The 14,175-nt window shown below is 40.7% G+C and overlaps 1 protein-coding gene across 1 annotated transcript in view; it reads left to right on the forward strand.

Moving 5' to 3' along the window:
- The window catches only part of CCDC180 (coiled-coil domain containing 180), a 39,571-nt gene that overhangs the window by 18,101 nt on the left and 7,295 nt on the right, over positions 1-14,175 (forward strand). The window contains exons 18-29 of the mRNA XM_065418936.1: positions 196-413; positions 1,120-1,295; positions 3,118-3,298; positions 4,646-4,792; positions 5,089-5,233; positions 5,467-5,583; positions 6,113-6,211; positions 7,289-7,375; positions 8,354-8,541; positions 11,086-11,156; positions 12,764-12,965; positions 13,797-13,871. Coding sequence (XP_065275008.1) covers positions 196-413; positions 1,120-1,295; positions 3,118-3,298; positions 4,646-4,792; positions 5,089-5,233; positions 5,467-5,583; positions 6,113-6,211; positions 7,289-7,375; positions 8,354-8,541; positions 11,086-11,156; positions 12,764-12,965; positions 13,797-13,871 — 1,706 coding nt within the window. The remainder of the gene's footprint in view (positions 1-195; positions 414-1,119; positions 1,296-3,117; positions 3,299-4,645; positions 4,793-5,088; positions 5,234-5,466; positions 5,584-6,112; positions 6,212-7,288; positions 7,376-8,353; positions 8,542-11,085; positions 11,157-12,763; positions 12,966-13,796; positions 13,872-14,175) is intronic.

A 14,175-nucleotide genomic window follows, 5' to 3' on the forward strand; every position in this document is an offset into this window, starting at 1 on the left:
TATCAGCATGCTGAGATGCACAAACTTGCTTGCTCATTATAGCTTTGTTTTCCAAATTAGGAATCAGAATATGGCTCATGGTTCTTGAAATCCATAGGTTCGCAACATTAACCTGTGTATGGCCCATGTTAGTAGGTCTTTAAAAACTTGTCAGTAGCAAAGATAACAAATGATGACTTCCCGTTACCTTCCTAGGTTCTGTTCCATGATTATGGTGAGGCTGAAAGCTGTGAAGTAATAGCAGAGGTGTTCACCACCTCTAGTGGGAACACTTACTCAGTCCTTGGACATAAGGAGACAGGCAAGGCCAAGACCTCCGAGATCTATTATGCTGAATTTGCAGAAAAAACACTTCCTGTGCACCTGGAGAATGTGCTTGTACCAGACAGCTTGTTTACAGAGCTTAAGAAACGGTTAGTAGAGTGTAGTTTGTCCTTTTTTCTTTCCCCTAAGTAATTGACAAACCTTAGAAGGTTTGGAGGTAAAGTTTGAATGAGCATCCAAAAGTTATCTGTATGCTACCCCCTTTTATGACCTTTCCAAAAGAATAATAAGAAACATTTTATATTGCATTCCATCAAACGTTTAAGTCTCACTGCACATCTGTGAGGAAGATGTTATCCATTTTTTAAAGACTGAGGCACAGAAAGGTTACTGCCTTGTCCAGTCACACAACAAAGCAATGGCAGAGCCATGAACTCAAAGCATCTAGCTTCCACTTCCTTGCTCAAAGCTCTGAATCCCCTCCCTCCAAGTCCCTTTTCTTACCCTTCATTTTGACGGAGCACCAACTCTTCTGCATTTTAGCAGTTGCATTTCTATTAAAAGCAGTGGATTAAGTATATCAGAGAAATCCATGGCAGGATGATTGAACTGAGATGCTGTAAAGAGAATAACAAGTTGGGCAGGCTAACATTCTTTATGTTTGATCAAAACAGTAGCGTCACTGTTGTGCGATTGGTGAGAAACCTTATCTCAGTGGAGTCAGACTCCTCAGAGCTTGGTTTTTTTTTTTACTGAGATCTTTGAAGAGTTTTTCTGCAAAATAAAATCCTTTGTCTCTCACACACATGCATGCGCTCTCTCTCCCAAAGCAATGTGTTTGCTTTTCAATCATAGGATCCGCCTCTGCTTTTTTGAGCACCTCGAGAAGTGGTTTGCCCAATCCTTGTCCAACTCCTGGATCATTGTAACTGCCAAGAAAGAGGAGCTGAATTCGGAGCTGCAACTGCGTCTTCACATGCATCAGCCAAGGTGCGAGCGCATAGAAAAGGATATCCATAATGTCAGGGCTGGTACGTATATTCACTTTGGGCATCACGTCTCTTTTTTAGAGCTCTCCAGGTGTGAGTCATAACCTGGCACAGCAGTGGCTAGTGTTAATTGATTCAATATTGGGGAATAATGTGGGTTCAAGGGGCCTTTTCTAGCTCCTACCCTAAACTTGCTAGTTTCTTACATATTGGGGAGGGGGGGTTAACTTTCCTTTTTCATAGCTCACATTTGTTTCCTCCTGGTTCAGACTAAGAAGAGATTCATCAATGGCCCTCTGAGCTGATTGTTAACGATGCAGAGCATCCACAGGTCCCATTGAAGTCAATAGGAGCAGTGGATGCTCAGTACCTTTGAAATTCAGCTAATAAAGTTTTGTCATGGCAGACAAAAGAAAAAGGGGGGATTTTAGAATAGTTTTAGAGAAAGAAGTGACAAAGCTTAACAAGAGCCTGGATATAGGAGAAGGATTGAGGTGTTGAAGATATCACTGAGGTTTAGAGCTGGCTGGAAATTGAAATTTCTATCCTGTGGAAAATTGTAAAGCATAGGAATTTGGGACGAAAAATAAAACCTCTACAGTTTTCACAGGACAGACATTCCAAAAAATTTCATTTTAGGTTGGCTTGCTGTCTGGCTGCCTGGAAGGCTCTTGTCAATGTCTCTTTCCCTCCTATATCCAGCACTCCAGCTCTCTGCCTCCTTGTCTTTCAGTCTCCCTGCTTCCCCTCTGGAGAGGCAGCTGGACTGCCGGAGAACTGGGCAGGTGGAGAGCCAAGACGTTCAGCCTCCCTGCTTCCCCACAAGCTTGGCTGCAGCTCCCCTTCAGGCAGAGAGCTGGGAAGCTATCATTTTGATTTTCCTAATTGAAAATCTTTTCTTTTTTTTTTTTCTTCAAAATTGAAATTTTCCCACAGAAAAATTTGGCTTTGCAAAAGGAGCATTATCCGTTGTACAATCATTCCGACAAGAAATTTCCCAACCAGCTGAGGTTGCAAGTCTGGGTGATGGGAAGGGTAGTGGAGATATCAGCAGTGACTGAGAAGGGAGGGAGAGGAGAGAGCGTGGGAGCAAAGGGGAGAAATTCACATTTAACATAAAAATAACAAGGAGTACTTGTGGCACCTTAGAGACTAACAAATTTGCATCTGATGAAGTGGGTTATAGCCCACGAAAGCTTATGCCCAAATAAATTTGTTAGTCTCTAACGCAGGGCTCGGCAACCTATGGCACATGTGCCAAAGACGGCACACGAGCTGATTTACTGTGGCACACTGCTGCTGGCCTGGGTTCCCCGCCGCCGGCCCCGCTCAGCCCGCTGCCGGCCTGGATGGACGGAACCCCGGGCAGGCTGAGCGGGGCCGGCAGCTGGGACCCCGGCTGGAAGGGGCCGGCAGACGGAACCCCAGACGGCAGTGGCTGAGCGGCTCAGCCCGCTGCCAGCCCTGGGGTCCCAGCCGCCAGTCTGCTCAGCCCGCTGCCAGTCTGGGGTTCCATCCGCCGGCCCCTGTAAATTTAAAATGTATTACTGGCATGCGAAACCTTAAATTACCGCGAATAAATGAAGACTTGGCACACCACTTCTGAAAGTTGCCAACCCCTGCTCTAACGTGCCACAAGTACTCCTCATTGTTTTTGCTGATACAGACTAACAAGACTACTCCCTTTCCCCCCAAAATCTACAAGTTTTCACACCACCAGCCATCTTCTACTGAGCGTAGAGGCTAGTTGTTGGGGTAAGCCATAGTCACTTGTGTTGGAAGTCAGGATAGATCATGTCGTAATGCTCAGGCTCAATCCAAGCTTGAGGTGATGGCCATATAAGAGTACTTCCTTTCCTCTCAGCGGAGCTGCTTCTTCACCAAGAGCGTCTGGAGTGTCACTGTGCAGGGGTGGTGGAAGCTCTGAACAAGGAGAAAAATGAGTTTATGAAACTCCAAGAGGACCAAAATGACATCAGCAAGAACTTCCGCAGAAGGATCCAGGACATGGAGGCCATCTTCCTCAGTTCCACTAAGGCTGAAAAGTAAGCACATTGTGAGTCTCATGATTTGTGAGGTTTCCCACTCCTGGACTGCATCCTGAATCTGCCTTATCCCAGATTTCGTGAACAGCAGCAGGTATCATTGTCATTCTCTCACTGGGATAGTTTGAAGCATTTATCTTACTGTTTGATTGCCAGGCAGCTCATTTGACTGAGGTAGGATCATTTGACCTAATTATTGCCCTGTCCACCTTCAGCTGGTCAATAACTCTGAGTGGGACAATCTTTACCAGGTTCTTTTGTCTAATGTACAGTCACATTACCCTGTAAATCTGTAATCTAAAACAGAAAAGCTTCAGCATAGAGTAACAGTTACTTGAACACACTGAGATCAAAAAGCTCATGTATCTGAGACTTTTATCATTATCCAGCCTTAGTACAGTATTTATTGCTCTTCTGCTACTTTTAGGCTTGTCAGCCATGTTTTAGAGCAATTATAATAATGAGGGGAACGATGATGTGAAAAATAAAACTAAATATAAACACTTTTTATCATCCCCAAGGATACTAGAAGGCATCTCCAGTAATGTTTGGGCAAAAATGAAATAACGAATGGAAATGATAGAGTGTAAATAAATAAGAGGAAAATTCCATTTACATTCATTGATTTGTGTGCGCCCATGTGTGTATGTACTAACTTAGCTCACACAACTATTTCTCACAACAGTGATGGTGCCCAAAGTATGGAATAAACATAAAGGTTGGGCTATGCTGAGTTCTTTTTTCCCTAATATCCTTTGCAAGGGAGACACATGGAATGCTTTTCTCACTTTAGTTTCCATTCCTTTGAGTGAGAGTCTTTGTTACAAAGAATCCTTTGGTTAACTCAGTTAGACTCTCTGTTTCCTCTCTCAGTGCACTGTAAAACCTAGAAACCCCAGGTCCTGTGAAGTCAGTTACTCCAGGTCCCTTCGGCAGAAGTGGAAGTTAATATCTCAAGACCAACACCTCTCCAGGGTTTCTTTATCTCCCTGCTAAGAAACTAAAGTCATTTGTGAATTTTATAAACATTTTAGAATAAAGTAGAAAAAGTTTGTTTCATTTATCCAGATTTTATCCATACTACCTATCCTGTACACTAGTAGCAATTGACAAGTTAGGTTATGAAAACACCAGTATGAGAGTCGTCGTCCATAGCACTGAGTGTTTGCTAGTAGTGTGTCTGCTGTATGCTGCCGCATCAAAACATTCCCAATGGAAGGGAAGCAGAAGCGCACTGATTAAACTCTCATTCTTCTGCTCTCTCCAAGACCCAGCAGCTTTTGAAAAGGAATGTCTACTCTCCCATAGATTTCCCTGAAAAAGCTGTCTTTTGTTATTTGCTCTTAGGTTGGTTGCTCTAAGCAACTCTCTGCACTCAGAGCTGCTTAATCATGTAGAAGTTATCCAAATATCCCTGCGGAGTTACCGGAACTATTTAGAAGAAGCCTTGGGGAAACTACGAGATTCAAACGTGGACTTTCTTAAAGCTTGCAGGTATAAGGGAGAGGTGTGAGTGTGTTTATTTCTATATCAATCTCTGTTCGCCTGGCTTGTATAGTTTTATTTCTCTCTCGCTCTCCTTGTCTCCTTACCTACATTCTGTAATTTATTGTCAAGTCAGCACAATAAAATTCAAGTTCATCCTTTAAAAAAGTATACTACTAATATTATAATAGTGTTTTCATCCCATGAAAAAATATATATAATAGGGACTGTTCAGCTAAGGATTCTTTTGAGGAGGTGGAAGAACCCTGAGACAATTACTTTCCTTTCTCACCTATTGTTTTCAGATTATTTTCAGAGGGAGGTAACTTTTCTCCAGAAGAGGTGGAGTTCTTTTGTAAGCGTCTGGAGAAAGAAACAGGACGCATTGACTTCATTGAAGGCTTAATCATGATTGATATGGAGAAAATGGAGTCTAACTACTTAGAGCAAGTAGGCAGATCTTCATTCCCTTCTAGTGTTCACATTCTTGGCTGCAGCTAGTGTAACCATTCTAATCCCCCGTGTTAATAGATTTTCGTTGTGACACTCTTAGATTTAGTTAATGTTTGTGTGACATGATAATGATGAAAATCATTATATAAATGCTAAGTGCTATTATTAAAGGCTAAGAAGGCCAAGTTTAAGTCTGATTTATCTCCTGATTTTTGGCATTTGTTTTTGAGGCTACTGAGGTTATCAACAAGTTTGAAACAAAATTCCATAATCTTGCAATGGATCGTCTCTTCATGGAGAAAATCCAGCGGTTTCTAACAAATCTACAAGTGAAAATCAAATCAGAGGTACAAATACAAATTCCAGAACTTTAGTTTGGTTCAATCTCAATCATTTATATATCTCACTTATTCTATCCAAAGGGTTTTTGGCTTGGTTTGAAGAGGCAAACACACAGATGGGACATAGGTACAGTGTTTTTATCTATTATTTAAGGACTGTGTTTTCCTCTGCCATTGCCAGCCTTGAATCTAGGGATCTAGGACCCAGTCCTGCTCCTGTTGTAGTCAAGTAGGATCACGCCCTGGGTTTGCAGCACTTCACTCTAACCACCTACAACTAAATAGACCAGCCATCTGCTTGATGCAATATAGGCCATGAAAAAAGAGTTGCTGTTATGAATCACTGAATTTGGCTTCCATTTTTGGGTACCAGTGATTCAATGTTTTTGTTCTTTGAAAATAAATAGTGTGCTCTTTCATGAGGATCTCTGTGCTTGCTCCCTCCTGGAGAAATCTTTTGATAGTTCTATAAATGTTTGAGTGTTCATTTATCTCAACTGAGTTTTCATTTCACTAACATCTGCTTCTGTTTTAGGTGGCAAACTCCAATTTACAAGCACAGACATTAAACTCCTCTTTGGAGAAATTCCTTAAGAAAATAGATGCTTGTGCTCATCCTACTGTGGATAAAGAAGTAAGTTCCAAAGACACATCATGTAGTTGTATGATGTGCATGATTGTGTGAGTCTGTTAGTATTCACCATGTTCATTGTAGTCAAACTGGCATCATATATTGTATTGAACTATAGAGGGAAAAGGAGGATATTGCCAAACCAGCAATGGGAGAAGGGCACACACATAAATATATAGATTTTATTTTTTAAAGTCAAGAAAAATACCAAAGACTATAAATAAAGCTTTTGAGAAACATTAATTTTGGTAATGAGGCTGAAAAACTGGCAATGCCAATCAATCCTCTTTAAATTATCCGAAAGCCTTCTTACCTGATTTTGGAACAGTGAACTATCAGATTCTTGAGGCTGCCTACTGTTTAACAAAGGAAAAATTCATAATAAAAAATCAGCTACATCCAATAACAAAGGACAGTTATTACCATCTAAAAGGCTGTCAAACAGGAGGTTCTCACTACAAAAACGCTCTACAGTTTAAAAAAAGAATAAGGGATATTTTTAAAATGAAAACTTTTCTTACTACTGTACATTTTAAATGATTTAACTGTTTTTCCTTCCTTTTTCTATATCTTTAATAAAAAGGTTATAATGATTTTTAATGACATTTGTTGCCCTTGGCTAAGCAGGCCGAGGTCTCTGTACTCAAAACCCTGAATCATGTTAAGCTGTTTAGTGTTTTTTCAGTGACGGGGTCAGGTAACACCTTTGACTCTCAGGGTCCATTTATTCCATTGATATTAATACAACGAAGTTCCTTCTCCATGCTTCCTTCCCCTACTATATCACAGCTGATAAGAGTCATGAGAAGTTGCATTGGTAGAGACACTAAAACCACAAATCCTTCGTTTTCCTGAGCAGCATGTTCACACTCAAAATTATTTTCAAAAAAGAAAAACATCAGCTTCTATAGGCAGTGAATTGATCCCCTGGTTTCCACGCCTGCCTAGATACAAAAGTGATAGAACAGATTAGAAACATCTTCGACAGACAGATGTGATATGTCAACATGTTTGGTACATTCTAAATTTTCTACCATATTGAGCAAAATACTATCCATATTATCCTTGCTTTTTAACTAGGCTGTGACTTCGGAAGAACTGTATGACGTTGCCAAAACTGTGATGAAAGAACTGAAAAAAAGGAGCAAGTATCTCAATTGCCTGCTGGTAAATACAATCATCCCCTTCTGTACTGTAAGATAACATTAGCTGGAATCTCTGCATTTTATATACTCTTTGCATTTGAATAGTAAAATTCACCCAAACTATTTTGATTATGCCTGTATTTTAAAAGGTTTTCAGAATCCATATTTTGAATTTTCATGTAAAACATACATATGCTATTGAATTTCAAATGATCACAAGCTGCCCAAGAGGTGGTGATATAGGACCCAATCTTGCAAGGTACTGAGTGCCTTCAACCAGGGCCGGCTCCAGGGTTTTGGCCGCCCCAAGCATCCAAAAAAAAAAAAAAGCCGCGATCGCGATCTGTGGCGGCAATTCGGCGGGAGGTCCTTCGCGAGCAGAAGTGAGGGACTGTCCGCTGAATTGCCGCCGAACAGCTGGACATGCCGCCCCTCTCCGAAGTGGCTGCCCCAAGCACCTGCTTGGTAAGCTGGTGCCTGGAGCCGGCCCTGCCTTCAACCACCAATGAGGCTACCAAGTGTTGACGGTGCTCAGACTACTCCAGAGATGCTCAGCACTTTGTAGGAGATGATCCTTAATGAGAGGTTGTGCTTGTGCAGCGTGTGTGTGTTTGAGTGTGTTTTTAAAGGTTTCTTTAAGAAATTCAGATGCACTTGCTGAAGGCTTTGACTGGATAGCAGATTTTGTATCAGGTGATTAATCTTCCTTATTGGTTGGTACATCACCTTTATAGAGTGTTTTATTTTGTAAACTAGAAGGCATCATTATTATTAATTATATTTATTTGAAGATTGCTTGTAATAATTATAGTAATACTTAACTCTCAACCTCTCATAGCTGCAGAAAGGGGAAAAATCGATTGGAAATGTTTCTAAGTTATAAAACTCTTTCGTCTAGCCTGTGGGGCAACAGGGTTGGTAGCCGGCACCTCCATGGAACAGTATAACTAACTGCCTGTTCTCTTTAGTAATATCTGATTTTGTTTTCCTCCACTTCCAGGACCCCATCCCAGCTCAGACAGAGTTTGCATTACGAGGTTCCATTGCAGTTGCAGTCCGGTCAGAGAGTCTCAAAGAGGAGAGTAGGATGGTTATGGGGATAGACAATGTTCCACTGTTGAATCCAAGCAGAATTGGAAAGTCAGTAATTGATGATGTAGCAGTAAGCGTTATCAAAAATTTACTCCAGTAAGTAAATGCTCTCAGTGCCTAAAGATGTTATTCCTTTAACTTATTTAATTTTTTGCTCACTGTATGTACATCTTATTGTCATGTTGTGCACAGGAGGCAGTGCAAGCAATTCATATACATATTTACTACTTGTGTTCTGGTAGCACATAAAGATCCCACTGAATTTAAATCATCCGGGCCATTTCTGTGCCAGTGCAGGATGGAAAAGTTTATATGCAGTACTTTTTCATGTGTTTTGTCCAGTCTAGTTTTAAAAGTCCAAAGCAATGGGATTTCTGCCTCTTCTTGAGGGAGATATTTCACAACTTAAACTATCTTCCTGTCACAATGGTAGTGATAGAATTTGAACATAAGAATGGCCGTACTGGGTCAGACCAAAGGTCCATCCAGCCCAGTATCCTGTCTGCCGACAGTGGCCAATGCCAGGTGCCCCAGAGGGAGTGAACCTAACAGGTAATGATCAAGTGATCTCTCTCCTGCCATCCAGCTCCACCCTCTGACAAACAGAGGCTAGGGACACCATTCCTTACCCATCCTGGCTAATAGCTAATGGACTTAACCTCCACGAATTTATCTAGTTCTCTTTTAAACCCTGTTATAGTCCTAGCCTTCACAACCTCCTCAGGCAAGGAGTTCCACTGGTTGACTGTGTGCTGTGTGAAGAAGAACTTCCTTTTATTTGTTTTAAACCTGCTGCCCATTAATTTCATTTGATGGCCCCTAGTTCTTATATTATGGGAACAAGTAAATAACTTTTCCATATTCCCTTTCTCCACACCACTCATGATTTTATATACCTCTATCATATCCCCCCTTAGTCTCCTCTTTTCCAAGCTGAAAAGTCCTAGCCTCTTTAATCTCTCCTCATATGGGACCCATTCCAAATCCCTAGTCATTTTAGTTGCCCTTCTCTGAACCTTTTCTAATGCCAGTATATCTTTTTTGAGATGAGAAGACCACATCTGTGCGCAGTATTCAAGATGTGGGTGTACCATGGATTTATATAAAGACAATAAGATATTCTCTGTCTTTATTCTCTATCCCTTTTTAAATGATTCCTAACATCCTGTTTGCTTTTTTGACTGCCGCTGCACACTGCGTGGACGTCTTCAGAGAACTATCCACGGTGACTCCAAGATCTCTTTCCTGATCAGTTGTAGCTAAATAAGCCCCCATCATATTGTATGTATAGTCGAGGTTATTTTTTCCAATGTGCATTACTTTACATTTATCCACATTAAATTTCATTTGCCATTTTGTTGCCCAATCACTTAGTTTTGTGAGATCTTTTTGAAGTTCTTCACAGTCTGCTTTGGTCTTAACTATCTTGAGCAGTTTAGTATCATCTGCAAACTTTGCCACCTCACTGTTTACCCCTTTCTCCAGATCATTTATGAATAAGTTGAACAGGATTGGACCTAGGCCTGACTCTTGGGGAACACCACTAGTTACCCCTCTCCATTCTGAAAATTTACCATTTATTCCTACCCTTTGTTCCCTGTCTTTTAACCAGTTCTCAGTCCATGAAAGGATCTTCCCTCTTATCCCATGACAACTTAATTTACCTAAGAGCCTTTGGTGAGGGACCTTGTCAAAGGCTTTCTGGAAATCTAAGTACACTATGTCCACTGGATCCCCCTTGTCCACATGTTTATTGACCCCTTCAAGGAATTCTAATAGATTAGTAAGACATGATTTCCCTTTACAGAAACCATGTTGACTTTTGCCCAACAATCTATGTTCTTCTATGTGTCTGACAATTTTATTCTTTACTATTGTTTCAACTAATTTGTCCGGTACTGATGTTAGACTTACCGGTCTGTAATTGCCGGGATCACCTCTAGAGCCCTTTTTAAATATTGGCATTACATTAGCTATCTTCCAGTCATTGGGTACAGAAGCCGATTTAAAGGGCAGGTTACAAACCATAGTTAATAGTTCCGCAATTTCACATTTGAGTTCTTTCAGAACTCTTGGGTGAATGCCATCTGGTCCCGGTGACTTGTTACTGTTAAATTTATCAATTAATTCCAAAACCTCCTCTAATGACACTTCAATCTGTGAGAATTCCTCAGATTTGTCACCTACAAAGGACGGCTCAGGTTTTACTAGTTCAATTAAATTTCACTAGTTCAACTAAAGTGCTGTAAAAATAGATGTTAACTGAGTACTAGTTTTCTGGCTTCAAGGGCATTGTTTGAATTAAAGGGAGATAAAATGTTACATAAAGGTAAACGTATGAGGAAAATGTATAAACGTTAATGAATAATTAGACAGTGGATGGTGTGAAATGGCAAGCTCCAGACCTTTTCAATAGCATGTTTGAGTGCACAATTGTGCTTGCAAAAACTTCTAATTTTCAATTATACTACATCATTTGAATTGTTCTCGTGCAAATTATTGCAGTTAGACATGCCTTTGTAAATTTAGCCCTAACATTAGGCAGTATCTCAGAGATTAAAGTGCTCTCAGACCATGACAACGATAGAGAACTGGTAGCTGGGTATTTAGAAGCTACATAGCTCTTAATTTTTGTTTCAGAATTCAGCAACCCAAGAAATCTCCAGAACTGCGGCATGAGAGAGATGATCGCTCACAGTCAGTGGCAGGAGGTATGCAAGCACTCCTTTTACTGCTGAAGTTCTCTTTCTTATGGATTGACAGAAAGAAATATATATTTTAACTGACAACTCTTAATATGTGACTATATATTTATACCTCTGAGCAGGAATAAAGTACATATCAGCCTACTACAGGCCATGTTTTTTCTTGTTTGCATCATACATGCCAGTTGACTGGGTCTGTGCGCACCAGACATCCTTTGAGATATGGTGTGCAGGGAAACATACTGGATAGCCATATCTCCTAGTGCTGTCTTGAGAGGTTTGGATGAATCCTGTCCTGCTGCTTATGAGAAGGAAAGAGGCCCCCTACACACTCTTTCTTTGTCCCCAACCATATGTGCCAGTGTACAGGGGACAAAACTTATCCCTATATCTTTATGTGAGTGCATATATACTCCCTTAGGAGAAAGCAGTGATATTCTCTCTCTATTTTTTGTTTTTGTTTTGTTTTAAATGAAGGATTATGTTGGTTTAGGTAAAGTGTATGTGACAGCTGTTCATGTAATTCCATTGTGGTTTTGAAAGTGGCAGCTCTCCATATAACTTCCATGGAGGTTAATAGGACTTTTAGAACTAAACCCCATGCAGCACTTTGAAAAGGTACCCGTGATGGAGATCCAGTGATAGAGTAATCCCTCTTCCCACATCCTTGCCTTGGTCCTAGACATGATGCAATATGAGCTTTCTCAGGCTGCCTAATCAATAATCTCCCTCTGACATGGAGAGTCCACTCTGGGCTAGCCATACCTGCTCATTTCTGAGCCTCCCTTAAGCAGACACTGCCATTGGTGTCAAACACGTGGTAGTTTTATAAGGACACACATTCACCAGAGACTGAGTTGAGGCCATCAAACTCAGGTCACTTAGTACTTCAAGTTGGACTTAAACTCTGGTGTGAAAAGTGAAAGCTGAGAGCTGTAGCCAGAGAAGAACCCAACCTCTTATGAAAGAAGCATCTAATCAGGCAGGGACAAATTGGTTTGGATGAGACAAAAATATGCTCATATCTTCATCCAAACCTTTCTGAGGTTCAGAAACTGTTTGCTTAACTACTCTGTATGTTTTCCACTTGCTTTTGTTCCTAATTTAGTTCAGGACCTGAAGTGGAAATACCAAAACACAGTGAAGCAGACTATTCTCTTGTGGCTGGATTGTGCCCTTGTCTTAAATGGCCCTGCAAGGGAATGAAACCCCTGAGCCCTTTCTCACCTTGTGAGATATACCTGGATCTTGGGCCTGCATCTGGTGCAGAATGCAGCTCCTAGTTTCTAGATTCTCTTCCCATGAGCATATAGATGGGATGGGGCTGGAGGGAAGCCAGGAATGGCAGAGGCTCATACCGCTTCCCTACCCAAAGGTGATGCAAGGAGCCCTTCCCTGGGCACCTGCTGGGCCAGCATACCTACATCCTGCATAGATTAGCACCTAGACTTCTGGGTGCTGAATCCAATTTAGAAACATCATGATGTTTTCTCTTCACTAGTGTCAATTAATGTTAGGAGTACTCAGAATGGAAATGAAAACACATGCTGTATAAATGTATAGAAATGACTTCGAATTTGGCTTACATAATTTATTTCCTCTTTCCTTATAAGCGATTTATCAACCCGTTTATCAACCCATTTATCAACCCATTTATCAGCCGATTTATCAAGCAACTTATCAGGCTCCCACAGCACAGAGAGGTTCTGTTTCAAATCTGCATGCTGAAAGTCCCCAGAACTCTGTTCCTTATGGCAATTTATCTGTAGGACCCAAGATGTCTATCTCTGTAAACAAAAAGTTCTCAGTGGGGAGGTAAGGACTATGGAAAGAAAAACTCCAGCATCTTGTGTATGTGTTTTTGTGTCTACTTCCCTCTAACACTAGCCTGCTTTCCATCCTCCCACACATTCTCACTACCGTTGGTGTGAGCCTTTTCCCCAGTGGTGCCTACCATCTGGAACAGCTGCGCTGTGTGTTTGTGCCTTATCAGCTCGCTCTCATTTCAAATCACATCTCAAACCTCACCTCTACCTATTAATTTTTCTCTCTCTCTCTCCTATTTCAGTTAATACAAAGTGTTTTGGGATGCAGGTTGATGCTATACAAAGTTGTGTATATATAAAATATAAAAACAGAGTGTAATTTCCAAATATATGGATGTGTGTGTATATTATTGATAGCACAGACAGCACAGGTATCGTAATTTTCAAATGTGGGTGCCTAAACTGGATGTCCTATTTTGGAAACTCAGCTTGGCTCTTAAACACATTAAATGGGCATTTTTGTGGCTAGATGCTAATCTGTATGCAGTGTAGTTGTAGCAATGTTGATCGCAGGATATTCGCGAGATAAGGTGGGTGAGGTAATATCTTGTATTGGATCATCTGTTTTAAAGGAAGGTCAGGAAAGGGAGGATCTGGAAGGCCCATAGGAAGCAGAATCCTGAGAACGTCTCTATCAGATGATAATTTTCATGTCATATAAATGTGGGGCATGAAAATCTTCACAGTTTTTTTTTGTAATTTGATAAAGTTTATATGACCGTAGTATCATAAACAACTGGCTGGGGGGGAGGGGAGGGAGAGACTATGTATTAAAAGTCTGAATTCTTTTGAATAAAGTAGAAAATCTTTGCCTTTTCAGCATACAAAAATACTCGAGATCTGGTCGAATTGACAAGAAGTTCCACATCTTTGGAGAGAAGCCTAAAGAATCTGAGTAAGTTTGCTCTGTATTTCCTAAAGTATTGATCCAATACACAGTTAAATTGCTATTTTTGTAAAGCTAGATTAGACAGTTGTACAGTCTTAATGACAATGGAATAAACGTGAAGTGTTAATTATAGGTGTGGTTGTTTTATATCCTTTGATGCATTGGATAAAAAGGGGTGGGACACAAAAGGAGAAGGAGTGGAAACCTGTCAAAAAGCATAATGATGGAAGCTATAGAACTATATTATGTATGCCCCTTAGCGTAGAAATTTAGCTGGTTTTGCCTTTTTTGTTGTGCTACACCTAATATT

This window comes from Emys orbicularis, chromosome 18 (genome assembly GCF_028017835.1).
Source record: "Emys orbicularis isolate rEmyOrb1 chromosome 18, rEmyOrb1.hap1, whole genome shotgun sequence".
In the NCBI taxonomy this organism is placed as follows: domain Eukaryota; kingdom Metazoa; phylum Chordata; order Testudines; family Emydidae; genus Emys; species Emys orbicularis.